The 19,159-nt window shown below is 35.9% G+C and overlaps 1 protein-coding gene across 8 annotated transcripts in view; it reads right to left on the bottom strand.

Moving 5' to 3' along the window:
- TASP1 (taspase 1) overlaps window positions 1-19,159 on the bottom strand; it is a 259,013-nt gene that overhangs the window by 167,888 nt on the left and 71,966 nt on the right. For 7 of the 8 annotated variants that reach the window (XR_008654458.2, XM_055265078.2, XM_055265079.2 and 4 more), the window contains 2 exons: window positions 17,784-17,863; window positions 5,726-5,832 (listed from right to left, as the gene is read on the bottom strand). The exons of the other annotated variant lie outside the window; for it this stretch is intronic. Coding sequence is in view for 6 of the 7 variants with exons in the window: in XM_055265078.2 (XP_055121053.1) it covers window positions 5,726-5,832; window positions 17,784-17,863 (187 nt within the window). In the remaining variant the exon portion in view is untranslated. The remainder of the gene's footprint in view (window positions 1-5,725; window positions 5,833-17,783; window positions 17,864-19,159) is intronic. 8 annotated transcript variants of the gene reach the window in all.

The following is a 19,159-nucleotide window of genomic DNA, read 5'->3' as shown; positions in this document are numbered from 1 at the left end:
TGGTCACTTTCTGGTCCAGCCCTACCATGCAAAGTACGGACTGTCTGTATACCATAAAAATAAGAGATAAAAGAAAAATCCAGAAGAGACAGGTCTACCCAGAGAGTGAAGTAGAACAGAACTTAAGGACTACTATTTTTATTTCACAATATAACACTATATTATAGTATTTTTATTTCACAATATAATACTATATTTTTATATATATATATATATATATATATATATATATATATATATAATACTATAGGTAAATAGTCATCTTTTCCTTCCCCATCATGTCTTCCCTCTAAATAACAAAAAAAATAAGCAAGGATGAAACAAAGATGCCAATTACCAAGAATGGATAATTACTAGGAATTTATGTTCCTCATTTTAAAGTATTTTATCTTAAAATCTATACATCCTAAAAGCAGAGATAAAATATGTTTTATTCAATTTATGTATAGACTAGCTATTTAGCTCAATATTACTTTGTATTAACAAGGGATGTGTTAATTATGGGGAAGGAGATTATAAAAACCTATCTCCATTAATGCTATATACTGTAAATGACCTACCAAATAGCCACTACCATTGACAATAAAACTGCTATTTTGTTTGGGAAGACAATGTGTCTATCCTCAAGCCATGAACTATGAGATGGTAATTATGACAACTCACCCAATTTCCTAGGCTCCTTTGCAGCTGGAAATAGCCATGTGACTGAATTGTACCCTTTCTCAACTACTAAGGAGAAGTTTATTGAGGGGGATTCCAGAAACATTTTGTATCCCAGATAAAAAAGGAACATACATCTGGCACTTCTCCCTCTTTGCCATCCTGCCTTACTCTCACCTTGAATGCAGATGTGACATCTAAAATTTCAGGAGCCATATCACATCCATGAGGCAAAAGGTATAAGAAAAAGGCCCAAGAGAATACCAGATATGTTAGCCCTAGCATCGTCAGAAACCTAAACTAATGCCAGCAACCAACCACCTCCAAACTTATTACTATGTGGCTAAGGGCCAGAGAACAAGGGGACAAATACGCATTTCTTAAACCACAGTCAGGTTTTCCACTGTTTGCAGCCAAAAGCATTCCATGGATTAATAATTCTTATTTTAAACTAATCAAATGTAAGTATAAATGGTCAAAGACTAAAGAAAACAGGAGCGCTCTAATTTATAGAGGTAGAATACCAAGCAGAATAAATTCTTCTGGCTTTAATTTGTATTTCTACTTGTACTGTGATAATGTTTGTATAATTGATTACTTTAAAAGAAAAAAAATCAATGCAATAAAAAAAATTCTAAATTTATCTAGTTTTTTTTCACACTTTAAATTACAGGCATAACTTGGAAATATTGCAGGTTTGGTTCCAGACCACCACAATAGAGCAAATATTACAATAAAGTGAGTCAAACAAATATTTTGGTTTCCGAGTGCACATAAAAGTTATGTTTACACTTTACTGTAGTCTATTAAGTGTAAAATAGCATTATGTTTAAAAAAATGTGCATACCTTAACTTTAAAATAATGTATTGCTAAAAAGTGTTACTCATCTGACCCTTTAGCAAGCAAGTCATCACCTTGTGGCTGGTGGAGGGCCTTGACCCAATGTTGATGGCTGCTGACTAATCAGGGTGGCAGTTGCTCATACATGAGATGGCTGTGGCAACTTCTTACAACAAACTAATAATGAAGTTTATCACATCGAACGACCCTTCCTTTCACCAAAGATTTCTCGGTAGTACATGATGTTACTTGACAGCATTTTACCCACAGAACTTCTTTCAAAACTGGATTCAACTCTCAAACCCTGCTGTTGCTTTATTAATAAGCTTACCTAATATTTTAAATCCTGGCTGGGCACAGTGGCTCATGCCTGTAATCCCAGCACTTTAGGAGACCAAGGTGGGTGGATCACCTGAGGTCAGGAGTTCCAGATCAGCCTGGCCAACATGATGAAACCCCATCTCTACTAAAATTACAAAAATTAGCCAGGCGTGGTGGCGGGTGCCTGTAGTCTCAGCTGCTCAGGAGGCTGAGGCAGGAGAATCGCTTGAACCTGTGAGGCGGAAGTTGCAGTGAGCCAAGATCGTGCCACTGCACTCCAGCCTGAGCAACAGAGCAAGACTCTCTCTAAAAAAAAAAAAAAAAAAAATTCTAAATCGTTTCTCATTTCAACAATACTTTCAGCATCTTCATCAAGAGTAGATTCTATCTCAATAAATCACTTTATTTATCCACAAGAAGCAACTCTTCACCTGTAAAGTTCTATCATGAGATTGTAGCAATTCAAGCCACATCTTCAGGCCCTACTTCTAATTCTAGTTCTCTTGCTATTTCCACCACATCCACAGCGACTTCCTCCACTGAAGTCCTGAATCCCTCAAAGTCATCCATGAGGCTTGGAATCCATTTCTTCCAAACGCCTATGAATGTTGACATTTTGACTTTCTCCCATGAATCACGAATATACATAATGGCATCTAGAATAGTGAGTCCTTTCCAGAAGGTTTTCAATTTACCTTGCCTAGATCCATCAGAGGAATCACTATCTATGGCAGCCTTAGCCTTACAAAATGTCTTTCTTAAGTAATAAAGACTTGAAAATCGAAATTACCCCTTGATTCACAGCAAGCATAATGAGGATCTTGGTGGCATATAATTCAAATGAAAGGAACAGAGGCAGATGGTACACCAAAAGGTATTCTATTAGCTTTGGGTATTTAAGATGCCATTGGCGTCAAGTAATAGGTTTTATGGTGAAAATGGAAAGCATTGGTCAATCTGAGCCCATTAAGTTGGAGATGGGTTAAGAAAGTTACTGATTTCCACTGCCTACTTCTACCACCAGAAAGCCCTATTTCCCCAGCTCTACTCTTTTAGTAAATGGAAATATCCAACTGCTCAGCTAAAACCCTTAAATCCTCTGCTCAGCTAAAACCCTTAATTCCTCTCTCTTTCTTGCCAATAACTATTGGCATCAATATTGTCTTTCTAGAAATCCTCAAAATATTTTCTGGATATATTCACTTATCGTCATCTCCATCCCTATCACCCACAGTCCAAAGTGCCATAATCTCCAAACTGTAATGACTTTGTAACTAGTCTCCCAACTTCTATTCTTACCTCCCCCTTGGACTGATTATTCAGTAGTAGCCCATGGAGAACTTTGCAAAATGTGAATGAGAAAGCACTGTTTCCCTACTTTAAACTCTTCAATGGCTAGCCATTATTCTTGAATAAAATTCAAGAATAAAATAAATAAAATTCTTGAATAAAATTCAAACTCCTTGCCATGATCTACCAGGTCCTAAAGGAGCTAGCCCATACCAACTTCTCCAGCTTCATCTCATACATTCACCCCTTGCTCACTGATTTGGGCACACTGACTCTCTCTCTCCATTCCTGTAATACGCCAAACTCCCACAGGGCCTCTGCACATGCAGCTCATTCTGCCTGGAACACTCTTCCACTGAGTCTTCATAAAAGGCACTCATTTTTTAGATGTCACCTCAAATGTTATCTCCTCATAGGGGTCTCCGTTGATCATTCTATTTAATAAAGGCTTCATTCAGACTCTCACATCCAAGTTACTCTACATCACGTCATTTTGTTCTTCTTTTTTTCCTTCATAACAGTTACCAGAATAACTATCTTAATTATATGCTAATATGTCTCTTTCTGCTAAAATGTAAGGTGGCATTAGAGCATGAGCTTCCTCCATCTTGTTCACCATTATTTTCTTACTGCCCAGTTCAGTACCATTTCCTGAATGGAAAACTGAACTACTTGAATAATTCCGGCTGAAGATACTCTCTATGAGATGCAGTGAAACTTCTATACATACAAATCCTAACCTGATCTCCACAAAAAGAACGGTATGAGAATTTCACAGCAGCTTTATTTGTAATAGTAAAAAAAACTGGAAAAAAAATCAAATGTCCATCAACAGGAAAACGGATAAACAAATTAATGTGTACTTATATTAGGAAATATTAAACAGTAATAAAAAAGAATAAATCAGTGATACAACGTCTAATAAAAGCTTTTTGTGAAAGAAGCCAAACAGAAAAGAGTACATTCTGTATGATTCCATTTATATAACGTTCAGAGCAAGAAAAAGCATTTACTATAATAAAAATCAGAACAGTGGCTGCCTATAAGTTGGAGACTAACTGGAAAGCAGCATGAAAGAACTGGAAGTATTCTATATCTTGATAGGTGTGTGGTTTACATGGGCATATATGTTTATAAAAACTGATTAAATCATTTACTCTACGCAAATTTTATTACAATGTTTTTGTTTTTGTTTCTGTTTTGAGACGGGGTCTCACTCCATCACCCAGGCTACAGCACAGTGACATGATGACGGCTCACTGCAGCCTTGACACCCCAGACTCGGGTGATTCTCCTGCCTCAGCCTCCTGAGTAGCTGGGAGTACAGGTGTGCACCACCACATCCAGCTACATTTTTGTACAGATGGGGTTTTCCTTGTTGCCCATGATGGTCTCAACTCCTGGGCTCTAGTAATCCACCCACCTCGGCCTCCCAAAGTACTGTGATTACAGGCATCAGCCACTGCACCTGGCCTATCATGAATTTTTAAAAAGGCAAAAAAGTCCTAAATTCATTCACCCACACATCACATCCGATGCAGAAACCCAAGAAATAGGCTATCCACCATCATATCAAGATCTACTTATTAATTTGTTCATCTGCCTTCTAAATTCTTACTCTTTGCGGGCAGAAAATTAAAAAGGTTTGTACCAAACTGATTGTCTCGTGGCAACACACCAAGAAAATATCTATCACTACAAAGGATGATGTATTATGCATTTATACAGAGGTAAACCATATAAAACTATGACGCAAAAGACAAAACAGTATATAAGCCATTACAGAAGAACTAAACAATAAAGAATATTGATGAATGCTAAGGTACATCACATGACCATGTGACCTGGGACACCCATCATGAGCTGTATGCTAAGAAATCCCTAAGCCACAGGCTGAGCAAGAATGTTGTAGTTTTCAACTTCTTTCTATCCCTAAACATCTGAATACAATATGTATATTTTCTTATACTTACACTCTACTCCCTAAACAGTCATGTTAAGAATCACTATCTGGAGCTGTAAGAACCAAAACAGTAGCCACAAGCCAAATGTAGCTATTCAGAAATCAAAATGAGGCAAGGACAAATGGAAAGCTGAATTTTTAATTTTATAAAATTTTAATTAATTTCTGATATATTAAACTATTAGAAAGATTTAAGTATACCTGTAATAACTTGGTATGTAAATTTGCTATTTCACAGTAAATTTTTATGAAATATAAATACAGATCAAATATATCTAATAAAAATTTAGTGTTATAATTGAGATGTGGAAAATTCAAACTGGTTCTGAAGACTTAATACTAAAAATGATAATGTAAAATAGCTCATTAATATTTTTTCCCTGATCATATTTCAAAGTTATATTTTAGATCCACTGGTTTAAATAAAATATATTAAAATTAATTTCCCTTGTTTCTTTCTACTTTCTTTTTCTCTTTTATGAGCCTAATATTATGAACACATTTTTTAATGTAGCTACTAAAAAACTTTAAAGTACATATGTGACACACATTCTATTTCTACTGAATTGTACTGTCCTAAAGCTTGTATCTAAATGCAGAAGATATATCATTATGATACATTAATTTGAATATTTCAAACACCACCTGACCTTTTCACTTGATTGTCTTCTTTTCTTTAGTTGAATAAAATCTGTTTCCACCCTTTCTGCCAGCTCTAGTTTCCTCTTGTTTCTTTTAAATGCAGCTAAACTGAATCCTATAAAATAAAAATAAAAAACATTAAATATAACATTTAAGAAATATTAGGGCAATAGGTCAAATGAGATATCTGAAGAGCCTTCCCAGAAGAAAATCCTTCAGTATGTTACATTAAGGGTTTAAAAAGTCTTTTCAGTGTATACAGGGATTGCAGGAGAATAAGAGAAATAAACTAAGATTTTAAAATTAAGAAAAAGGTCAAACCCAAAGAAACAAAGGAGTCCTGAAGGTAGACACTACTCTCAGGGCATCTGTTGATGCAAGCCTCCTCCAACTGTGGTTTTAAAGCTCTCTGCGCAAAGGAGGTAAGAGCTGAAACTTGGGCACAATGCAGTATGAGAAAACACACTGGAGATTATCCACAAAGAAAGGAGAAAGTCTCAATGGTTGATATGCCCAGTGAACGGGAGAATGAGAAAAAAGCCACCAGGGACCAAAAAACAATAAAAAGTAAATAAAACATTTTTTAGTTGGACATTTGGGTTGGTTCCAACTCTTTGCTATTGGGAATAGTGCCGCAATAAACATACGTGTGCATGTGTCTTTATAGCAGCATGATTTATAGTCCTTTGGGTATATACCCAGTAATGGGATGGCTGGGTCAAATGGGATTTCTAGTTCTAGATCCCTGAGGAATTGCCACACTGACTTCCACAATGGTTGAACTGGTTTACAGTCCCACCAACAGTGTAAAAGTGTTCCTATTTCTCCACATCCTCTCCAGCACCTGTTGTTTCCTGACTTTTTAATGATGGCCATTCTAACTGGTGTGAGATGGTATCTCACTGTGGTTTTGATTTGCATTTCTCTGATGGCCAGTGATGATGAGCATTTTTTCATGTGTTTTTTGGCTGCATAAATGTCTTCTTTTGAGAAGTGTCTGTTCATGTCCTTTGCCCACTTTTTGATGGGGTTGTTTTTTTCTTGTAAATTTGTTTGAGTTCATTGTAGATTCTGGATATTAGCCCTTTGGAAACTGAAAAACATCATTCTCAGTAAACTATCACAAGGACAAAAAACCAAACACCGCATGTTCTCACTCATAGGTGGGAATTGAACAATGAGAACTCATGGACACAGCAAGGGGAACATCACACTCCAGGGACTGTTGTGGGGTGGGGGGAGGGGGGAGGGACAGCATTAGGAGATATACCTAATGCTAAATGATGAGTTAATGGGTGCAGCCAAACAACATGGCACATTGATACAGATGTAACAAACCTGCACATTGTGCACATGTACCCTAAAACCTAAAGTATAATAATAAAAAAATTAAAAAAATTAAAAAATAAAAAATAAAACATTTTTTAAACCAGAAAACTTGCAAATCTCAGCTTTGGTTCTAGATGTAAAGAGGAAACATCTCCCTAGAAATTTCATGACTAATGAGGGCATTTAGATAGGCCTTGAGTAGAATTCTTATTACCTGTGAGACCCCAGGGTAAAAAAGTGATCAACAGTGCTTCAAAGGGCCTCCAAACACAAATGCAAATACTCCCCGGAAAAACAAACTGGCCTTAACTTACCCAGACCTCAAAGAACTCCCATGTTTCAATCAACATGTGCTCATAGTTTTAAAAGGAAAATTCATAAAACACATAAGAGATAAACTACCAAGAATAAAAGCCAGCCAAATATCAGAAAGCATAACCTGACCTGCAAAAATTTCAGATACTTGAATAATCAGATACAGAATATAACACACGTTTATGTTCAGAGAAAGAAAAGAAAGATATCAAAAATAGGATTAAGCAGCAAGATGATAAACTGACCAGGCTGAATTGAAGAACAAATAGAGCTTCAATCCATAAATAAATAATCAAAATTTTAAAACTTGATATACAAATTTTAACAGCCAATTAGATCCAGCTGATAAGAGAAATTACAAACTGGAACATAACACTGACGAAGTTACTGAAATTTTCTGATAATGGCAGACTAAGTTATTCAGAGTAATTATCCACAGAATATTCCTAAAAGTGTTGGGTAAAATATTTAAAATACCACCTTAAAAGCATTCAAAACCTTACAAGTACTAAGCTAAATTCTTGGGTAAACTGAGGACTAAAGGTATTATTGCACTGTGAACATTTGCCAACACGAGCACACTTGCCTTTGACTAAATGGCATCAAGGAGAGGGATATGTCAAGCCCAGAGCCCATTAAGAGTAGAGAGTTTTATAGGAGACATTCCCCACAATAAACTGGGAATTTAAAGGGCTAATTCTCTTAGAGTAATGCTAATCCATAACTAAGTCCATTAATCCCTCTATCTCAAAAGCAAATGCATGCAGGCAATATTGTCCTGGATTATAGCAGAGCATGAGACCAAGAGAAGGTGGGGGGAGAAAACAGGGAAAAGGTAGAGAAAAAGAAAGAACAAAGTATTCGAAAGAGGTGGGGAAAGAAAACTATCTTTGAGAAACTTTTGGTCTCATGGGGCCCTTGCATAGATTTACAAATATACACACTGTACAGTCCCAGAAGGAAAAGAAAGAGAGAAAGCGAAGATGGTTAACTTGAAGAAATAATAGCTGAAAACTTGCCAAATTTGATGAAAGATATGAACACCCAAGATATAAACACCCAAGAAGCTCAAGGAACTCCAAGTAGGAAAACTGAGAGATCCATACCAAGGCACATTATAATCAAATTGTCAAAGGCCAAAGACAAAGAGAGAATCTTGAAAAGCAGATTATCACCTACTAGGGATCCTCAATAAAATTATAAGCAGATTTCTCATCAGAAACTTTGGAAGCCAGAAACAGTGGGTTGATATATTCAAAGTGCTGAAACAACAAAAGCATCAACCAAGAACCCTGGATGTGGCCAAACGGTCCTTCAAATATGAGGGGCAAATTAAAATACTCTCAAGTAAACAAAAACTGAGATAGTTCATTTTTGCTGGACCTACCCTGCAAGAAATGCTGAAGGAAATCCTTCCGGTTAAAATGAAAGAACCTTAGGCAGAACTCAAACCTGTAAATAAATAATGATCTCTGATAAAGATAAATACATGGACAACTATAAAAGCTAGTCTTATTGTAATTTTGGTTTCTAACTATGTTTTTTGTTTTCCACGTGATTTTATTTTATTTATTTATTTATTTTATTTATTTTTTTTTTTTTGAGACAGAGTCTGGCTCTGTCCCCCAGGCTGGAGTGCAGTGGCACCATCTCGGCTCATGGCAAGCTCCACCTCCCAGGTTCACGCCATTCTCCTGCCTCAGCCTCCCGAGTAGCTGGGACTACAGGCGCCTGCCACCACGCTCTGCTAATTTTTTTGTATTTTTAGTAGAGACAGGGTTTCACTATGTTGGCCAGGATGGTCTCGGACTCCTGACCTCGTGATCTGCCCACCTCGGCCTCCCAAAGTGCTAGGATTACAGGCTTAAGCCACCGCGCCAGACCCTTATTTATTTATTTTTGAGACAGAGTCTCGCTCTGCCACCCAAGCTGGCGTGCAGTGGCACAATCTGGGCTCACTACAACCCCTGCCTCCCAGGTTCAAGCGATTCACTTGCCTCGGCCTCCCAAGTAGCAGGGATTACAGGCATGTGCCACCACACCTGGCTAATTTTTTGTATTTTTAGTGGAGACGGGGTTTCACCATGTTGGCCAGACTCGTCTCAAACTCCTGAGCTCAGGTGATTCACCTGCATCAGCCTCCCAAAGTGCTGGAATTACAGGCATGAGCCACCATGCCTAGCTTATTTTCTACATGATTTAAGAAATTAAAGCATTAAAACACTATCAGTCTGTTTTGAGACAGACAATGGGAAAAGATACAATTTTGCAAAAGAGGGTTGAGATAGAGCTGTATAAGAACAGAATTTTTATTTGTTATTGAAGTTAAGCTGGTCTAAATTCAAATTAGAGTGTTATAATTTTAGAATGTTAAATGTAATCCCCATCGTAACCACAAAAAAAATAGCAAGACAATATACACAAAAGAAAATGAAAAGAGAATACAATAAACCAAATAGATCTAAAAGATAGAAACAGAACACTCTATTCAACAACAGAATTCACATTCTTCTCAAGTTCACTTGGGATATTTTTCCAAAATGTCCCATTTGTGTGTGAGCACAAATCAAATCTCAATAGATTGTAAAAGATAGGTATTGTACAATGTATCTTCTCCAACTACAATAGGATGGAGTTAGAAATCAAGGTAGAAGAAAACTGCAAAATGCACAAATTGTGAAAACTAAAATACAGAAAGAAATCACAAAGGAATTAGAAAATCCTTGGATGAGAAGAAAAATTAATACACTGAAACTTACGAAGTGCATCAAAAGCCTCATGAAGGGAAAATTTTATGGCTATAAACACATTAAAAAAGATGGAAGATTTCAAACAACAACCTAGCTTTAAAACTTAAGGAACTAGTAAAAGAAGAATTAAACCCAAAGCTAGCAGAACAAAGGAAATAAAGATCAGAGTGGAGATAAATAAAATAGATAATACCAAAAAAATAGAGAAAAACAAATAAAACCAAAAGTTCGTTCATGGAAAACATCAACAAAATTTAAGATCTTTAGCTAGATTAACTAAGAAAACAAAAGACAAATTACTATAATCAGAAATCAAAGTGGGGACATTACTACTAATTCTTCAAAAATAAAAAGTATTATAGGCCAGGCACAGTGGCTCATGCCTGTAATCCCAGCACTTTGGGAAACCAATGTGGGTGAATCACTTGAATACAGGAGTTCAAGACCAGCCTGGGCAACATGGTGAAACCCTGTCTCTATAAAAAATACAAAAATTAGCCAAGCATGGTGGCATGGATCGTCTTAGTCTGGGAAGTCAAGGTTGCAGTGAGCCATGTTTGCGCCACTACACTCCAGCCTGGTCAAGAGCAAGACCTTGCTTCAAAAAAAAAAAAAAAATTATATCTCTATATACATATATATGTGTGTGTGTGTGTGTGTGTTGTGTATGTGTATACGTGTGTATGTATGTGTGTGTATATATACACCTATGTATTAAAGCATTAAAACACTATCAGTCTGTTTTGAGACAGACAATGGGAAAAGATACAATTTTGCAAAAGAGGGTTGAGATAGAGCTGTATCACATGTGTATGTGTATACACATATATACACACACACATAGGTGTATATACACATATATACACACAAATAGGTGTATATACACATATATACACACACATACATGCACACGTATACACATACACAACACACACACACATATATATGTATATAGAGATATAATTTTTTTTGAGACAAGGTATATATGCATATATATGTACACACACATATAAATAGAGTTCTATGAAAAATTGTGTACCCAAATATTGAATGACCTAAATGAAATTAACGAAGTCCAATAACACAAAACCTACAAGACTGCATCATGAAGAAATAGAAAATTTAAATTAACCCATAACTAGTAAGGAGATTGAATCAATGATCCAAACTCTCCTGGCGAAAAAAAAATTCCCAGACTTCATGACTTCACTGGAGCATTCTACCAAACATTTAAACAATACCAAAAACATTAACAAAGAGGAAACACTTCCAAAGTCATTCTATGAGGCCAGCATTATCCTAATACCAAAACCATACAAAGACACCATAAGAAAGCTATCAACCAATACCCCTTATGAACGTTGATGCAAAATTCCTCAACAAAATACTGCCAAACCAAATGCAGCAGCATATTAAAAGGATAATACACTATGACAAAGTGCAGTTTATTCCTAAGAAGCAAAGGTCGTTCAACATATGAAAATCGGCCGGGCACGGTGGCTCAAGCCTGTAATCCCAGCACTTTGGGAGGCCGAGGCGGGTGGATCATGAGGTCAGGAGATCGAGACCATCCTGGCTAACACGGTGAAACCCCGTCTCTACTAAAAAAAAAATACAAAAAAATTAGCCGGGCGTGTTGGCAGGCGCCTGTGATCCCACCTACTCGGGAGGCTGAGGCAGGAGAATGGCGTGAACCCAGGAGGTGGAGGTTGCGGTGAGCCAAGATCGCACCACCGCACTCCAGCCTGGGGGACAGAGAAAGACTCCGTCTCAAAAAAAAAAAAACAAAAAACAAAAAACATATGAAAATCAATGTTACACACCAACATTAACAGGATGAAGGGAAAAAGCCATATGATCTTTTTTTTTTTTTTTACAGAGACAGGGCCTCACTATGTTGCCCAGGCTGGTCTTGAACTTCTGGCCTCAAGTGATCCTCCCGCCTCAGCCTCCCAAAGTGCTGGGATTATAGGCATGAGCCACCCCACCCAGCATGATCATAAATTGATGCACAAATACTCATGTTACAAAATTAAAAATTCTTTCATAGTAAAAACACCAAACTAGAAATAGAAAGAAACTACATAAAAAGGCAAAATGTGAAAAGCCCACAGCTAACATCATATCTATGGTGAAAGACTGAAAGCTTTTCCCCTAAAATCAGAAACATGACAAGGATATGTACTTTCACCACTTCTAGTACTAGAAGTCCAAACCTAATATTAGAAGTACTAGAACTAGAAGTCCTAGAAGTACTGGAAGTCCTAGCCAAGGCAATTAGGTAAGGAAAAGAGGTAAAAGGCATTCAAACTGGAAAGGAGGAAATAAAATTATGACTTGATCTTATACTTGGAACATCCTAAAGATCTCCAACCCGCCCCGTGACACAAACACACAAACCCACCAGAACTAATAAATTCAGCAAAGTTGTAGGATACAAAATCAACACTCAAAAATCAGTTGCATTTCTATAAATTAACAATGAACAATTTAAAAAGAAATTAAGAAAGCAATCCCATTTACAATAGCATCGAAAAGTATAAAATGCTTAGAAAAAAACTAAAATCAAGGAGGCAAAAGACTTGTATGCTGAAAACTACAAAACATTGCTGAAAGAAATTAAAGACGTTAATAATGAAAAGACACCCATGTTCATGAATTGGAAGCTTTAATATTGTTAAGATGTCAGTACTACTTAAAGCAATCTACAGATTCAGTGTAATCCCTAACAAAATCCCAATAGTGTTTTGTTGTTTTTTTTTAAGAAATAGAAATATCAATCCTACAATTCATATACAATCTAAAGGGACACTAAATAATCAAAACAATCTTGGAAACAAAAAAACAGTAGGAAGTCTCACTTCCTAATTTCAAAACTTACTGCAAAGCTACAGCAATCAAAACAGTATGGAGGCCGGGCGTGTTGGCTCACACCTGTAATCCCAGCACTTTGGAGGCCAAAGCAGGTGAATCATTTGAAGTCAGGAGTTCAAAACCAGCCTGGCCAACATGGTGAAACCTCATCTCTACTAAAAATACAAAAAAAAATTAGCCAGGTGTAGTGGTGGGCACCTGTAATCCCAGCTACACAGGAGGCTGTGGCAAGAGAATTGTTTGAGCCCGGGAAGCAGAGGTTGCAGTGAGCAGAGGATCGCACCGTTGCACTCCAGCCTGGGCAACAGAGTAAGACTCCACCTCAAAAAAAAAAAAAAAAAAAACCCAATATGGAAATGGCATAAAGGCCATTACACGGAAAAATACAATACATTAAAGAGTTCAGAAATAAACTCTCACATGTATGGTCAATGATTTGACGAGGGTACTAGCACCATTCAATAGGGAAACAACAGTCTTCAACAAACTGTGTTTGAAAGATTAGATAACCACATGCAAAAGAATGTAGTTAGACCCCCACTTTATACCATATACAAAAATTAATTCAAAATGGATCAAAGACCTAAGTGTAAGAGCTAAAACTATAAATCTCTTAGAAAACAACATAGCGGAAAGGTTGGACGTAACACCAAAACACAGACAATAAAAGAAAAAAATTAGATGAAAATTTAAAAGACACAATGGAGTGAAAGACATAAAGGAGTGAAAAGGCAACTCGTGGAATGGGATAAGATATTTGCAAGTCATATCTGATAAGTGTTAATATCCAGAACACATGAAGAATTCCTATATCTCAACAAGAAAAACCCTGATTGAAAAACAGGCAAAGGACTAGGATATATATTTCTCTAAGAAAGATATAAAAATGGCCAATAAGCACATGAAAAGACATTTTAACAGCATAATCATTATGGAAATGCAAATCAAAATCACAATGAAATACCAACTCACAGCCATTAGGATGCCAACTATTTTTTAAAAAGTAAAGGAAAGAACAAGTATTGGTAAGGGTATGGAGAAACTGGAACCCTGGTGCACTGTTGATAGAACATGAAATGGTGCAGCCACTATGGAAAACAGACAATATGGTGGCTTCTCAAAAAATAAAAATAGAATAACCCATGTGATCCAGCAATTCCATTTCGGGGTACCCAAAAAAAATGGACAGCAGGGACTCAAACAGATATTTGTATAGCCATGTTCACAGTAGCATTATGCATGACAGCCAAAAGGTAGTGTAACCCATGTATTCATCAGCGGATGAGTAGATAAACAAAATGTGGTATATACATACAATGAAATATTATTCGGCCTTAAAAAGAAATTCTGACACATGCTACAACATGGATGAACCTTGAAGAAGTCATGCTAAGTGAAATAAGCCAATTACAAAAGGACAAGTACACAGAATTCATAGAGACAAAAATGAACTAGCCAGGGACTAAATGGAAGGGACATGGGGAGTTACTGTTTAATGGGTACAGTTTTGGTGTTACGAGATGAAGAGGGTTCTATGTAGTGTTAGTTCCGTAACAATAAGGAAATATTTAAAGCTACTGAACTATACCATTAAAAATATTTAAGATAGTAAATTTTATGTTATGTGTATTTTACCATAATTTTAAAAAGAACTACAAAAAAAGTACAAGAATGTTTACAGAAGCTTTATTCATAATAGCCAAAAATTGGAAACAACCCAGACATAAATGGGTAAATGGCTAAACAGTGGTAGTACCTCCATACCATGAATACTCAGGAATGAAAATAAAACAAGCTATTGATAAACACAACCTGGATGTTATCTCCAGAGAGTTATAGTGAGGAGGGGAAAAAAAAAGCAAATACCCAAAGGTTACAGCCTATATGATACTATTTATATTACATTCTTGAAATGACAAAATTATACAAATGTAAAATATATTAGTGGCTATCAGGGGTTAAGGTGGGAAAGAAGATAGCATCACTGATTATTAGAGAACTGCAAATCAAAACCACAATGAGATACTATCTCACACCAGTCAGAATGGCTATTATTAAAAAGTCAAAAGATAACAGATACTGGTGAGGTTTTGGGGAAAAAGTGCTTATACACTGCTGGTGGAAGTGTAAATTAGTTCAGCCATTGTGGAAAGCAGTGTGGTAATTCATCAAAGAGCTAAAAACAGAACTACCATTTGACCTAGCAACCCCATTACTGAGTATATACCCAAAGGAATACAAGTTGTTCTGTCATAAAGACACAGGCATGCATCTGTTCACTGCAGCACTATTCACAACAGCAAAAACATGGAATCAACCTAAATGCTCATCAATGGTAGACCGAATAAAGAAAATATGGTACATATATACCATGGAATACTATGCAGCCATAAAAAAGAGTGAGATCGTGTCTTTAGCAGGAGCATGGATGGAGATGGAGGCCATTAACCTTAGCAAACTAACACAGGAACAAAAAACCAAATACCGCATGTTCTCACTTATAAGTGGGAGCCAAATGATGGAAACACATGGACACACAGAGAGGAACAAAAGACAGTGGAGCCTAACTGAGGGTGAAGGGTGGGAGAGGGGAAGAGGATCAGGAAAAGTAACTAAAGGGTACTTAGCTTAATACCTGGGTGACCAAATAGTCCATACAACAAACCCCTGTGACATGAGTTTACCTATATAACAAACCTGTACATGTGCCCCTAAAATTAAAAGTGTTTAAAAAATAGGTATTAGGAAAATAAAATACAGAAAATGTGAAGGAAGAAATTATCCCAAAATTTTCTTTTAATTTCTCCAAATCTGAAGCTATAAATGTCCAGACTTAATGTGCAAAATGAGCACTCAACATAAAGAATTTAAAAAAAAATGCCCCAAGATGCTTCATTGTGATCATCAAAACATGGGAATTAAGAGCTTCCTTCCAAAGAGAAAAAATACACCACAATATTTGTGAGTCTTGCATAATAATAGCAAGACTGGAAACCAGACAGTAACAGAACAATTTCTTCAAAAACCTAAGGGAAACTGATTTTCAGTCTCGTATGTACTGAATAAGGAATAAAACAAGGAAGAAAAACACATGAGATCCAGGAAACAGAGAACCTGATACTGGAGAGAGGCGAAGGAGATCACAAGGTGAAGCAAGGCACAGTCCAGGATGGCAGCCACACAGCAGGCCTAGTAAGACTCGAGACTGGAAGGGGCCGGGTGGCCTGTCTCCAAGGGAAAAAAAGGGAACTGACAGATGACCTAATTCGTTTGCCTGATATAAGGACTGTAAAATAAGTTCCACTGGAAAGACTGTAAGACATAATTAGTGACAGGGATCATGGGAATTTAAAACTCTCATATTCCAGCCCTACTGCTACACACACATTTCTCTTCCCTCTAGCCTCCCTATATTACAACTTTCAGCACTACATGAATATTCATTCTAATTTTTTTTTAGACACAAGGTCTCGCTCTGTCACACAAACTGGAATACAGTGGTGCAATCATAGCCCACCGCAGCCTCAAACTCCTAAGCTCAAAGGATTCTCCTGCCTCAACCTCCCAAGTAGCTGAGAGTATAGGAGTGCACGACCACACCTGGCTAATTATACCCTATTTAACTAACTTGGTTTCCTTGGAGTTAATCCTCACTTTTTCATTTGATTATTTAAATTATATTCACAGATTTCAGTGATAAAAATAAAATTTTTATTTAAAAAATAGTGTATGTTTTTAATATTTCTTTCTCATTTTATGCAAATATTTTTAAATAGACATATACACAAACATATACATATTTATAACTTCATTTTTCACTTTTTTTAAAGTCATTAGATTTAATCATTATCAGAGATTAGTCTTCACAACAATTTCTAGTTACTTCATAACATTTTATTGTAAGAATATATGATCATTTATTTACTCATATTCCTCTGTGTTGGGTATAAGATGTTTTTCAAAATTTTGTATATTCTTAATAATGCTCACTTGAGCACCCTTCTATATAAATTTTTGTCTATCTCCAGTGACAGTTTCCTAGAAGCAGAACAAGGCTTTTAACGCTTTTTATCTGCACTACTTAGTTGTCCTCTAAAATCTCTGCCAATTTATATTTATACTTACAATGTAAGTGCAAACACTTACCAGGAGTAATATGTTTTAAATCTTTCAAAAGTTAAAAGGGAACAAATTTAACATGTACTCATTTTAATTTGAATTTGCCTGTCAGTTACGTTATATTATCTACTTAGGACTTTTGATCATTTTTATATTAGGCGATTACTTGTATTTGTGCTGTTTTTAATTTGGTAAATTTCTTCACAGATTAAGGATATTTATCCCTTTGTCATATTTGTGATAACTGTTTTTCAGTTTAACTCTTATGTAGTCACACCTTTGTTTTTCCTTCCCTTGCATTTGTATCTAAAAAGTCCTTCCCTCAGCTCAAGGACTGTTAAATATTGACCTATATTTTCTTCTCCTTCTCTCTCTCCATGTCTCTCTCTCATTGAAGGGTGGTATTATTGTTTTATTAGTAGTAATTATTTTAAGCAATCTCTAAAAGGGATCTTTTAGTAATACTTTTATAAAAGCATAAAGAAGCAGTGAGAAGACCTCAGGAATACAAAAGTGGTTTAAAATGAAATAACTTTCTATGTATCTTTTAACTACAAATCTTTCAACATATAAGTATTCTTCCATAAATATCTGTACTACATGGGTCATAACAGAAGCAATATTATACTTTTAGGTATATATGCTCATATAGCTTAATTTTTTTTAAGTTTTTACTCACTTGTGGTCATGATGTTAGGAGGGCAAGAGGGTATTCCATGATCTACTGCCCATCTGTAGGCTCCTTCTCCAACTAAAAAGCTAACAACAGAAAAATTATTTTTAAAATTCACAGTGTCATCTTCTCCTACATATGCAATAAATATAGGTAATATGGTAAGGCAGTTGAGAAAAAGTCTTGCATATGGACATAATTCCAGATTTACCTCAAAGTAATAAGATGACTGCATGCTAAAAAGTTCCTGAAAATTTCTCCCCAAATTAGAAATTTTACAATTGGAATGTTACAATACCATTTGCAATAACTAGTAAAACTTGGCAAACTCAACATAATAAGATGTAAAAATAGTTGACTTCTCAGTAGAAAACATTAAGATTTATCTTGGACCAACAGGGTTCTCAGTTAATGTCACAAGATTGGTTACTCAAATTAACAGTTTACAATTAAGTGAATGCCTTCAGAGTTGGCATTATTACCTAGTAGAATATCTGGATCCATCCAAAATTAGTGGGTACATCTAGAGATGCCCAAATATGTATGCTTACATTTCTAAGCCTTGATGCAATGAAAATACATACATAACCTTCAGAATCACTTTTACTGTGGTAAGTAAAGTACTATGGTATGTCCCAAAAGTAACTTTTAAGTCCTAAATAGCAAGTTTTAACATAATGAAGTGGATAAAAGGATACTGCTAACTAAATATAAAAGACTTGCTTTCAAAGATTTCAAATAGCTAGGATAATTACCCCATTCCCTAAGTAATTTGACTAAGCAAATAGTAATAACAAGCAGTTACCATAATAATTAATCACTCCATCTTCTTCCATAGCCAACTTCTTAAAGATCTCAGCCAGCTAGTAATGGATTCCTTGAACTTGTGCCTACTTGCTAGTTTTCCACTCCCTATTTTTTTGTTTCTGTTATTTTAATCATTCCAACATTAAAAACTCGAAGTAATACATATTACAGTCTTAAGATTTGACTGCTAATAAGACCAGTGACAGACTGGCAAAACAAAATCTAAGTAGACCCTCAGAAACATATCCAAATGGCTCCAATGGGAAACCAAATGGTTAACCTCAATAACTGCTTTCTAATATACACAAAGATGGGGATGGAGGGACTATTTTAAATAGAGAGGAGAGAAGGCCAATGAAAATAAACAACTTTACCTCTTCAAAATTCTACTTTAGAAAAAAAATTCTAAAGCATTCTAAGAATAGAAAAGTTTTTCCTATTCTTGTACGAAATGAAATCCACTCCAAAGAAAAGCTGTCACATAAAGTTCAAATGTTAAGATGACTGAAATAGGAGCTTGGATGCAAATTTGAACTGTCCTGATGGCATTTTTAGCATTTCCTTCTTCTAGGAAA

Source organism: Symphalangus syndactylus, chromosome 24 (assembly GCF_028878055.3).
Source record: "Symphalangus syndactylus isolate Jambi chromosome 24, NHGRI_mSymSyn1-v2.1_pri, whole genome shotgun sequence".
NCBI lineage: Eukaryota > Metazoa > Chordata > Mammalia > Primates > Hylobatidae > Symphalangus > Symphalangus syndactylus.
Note: the sequence above shows the minus strand (reverse complement) of the source record. Positions and strands in the feature narration are given on the sequence as shown.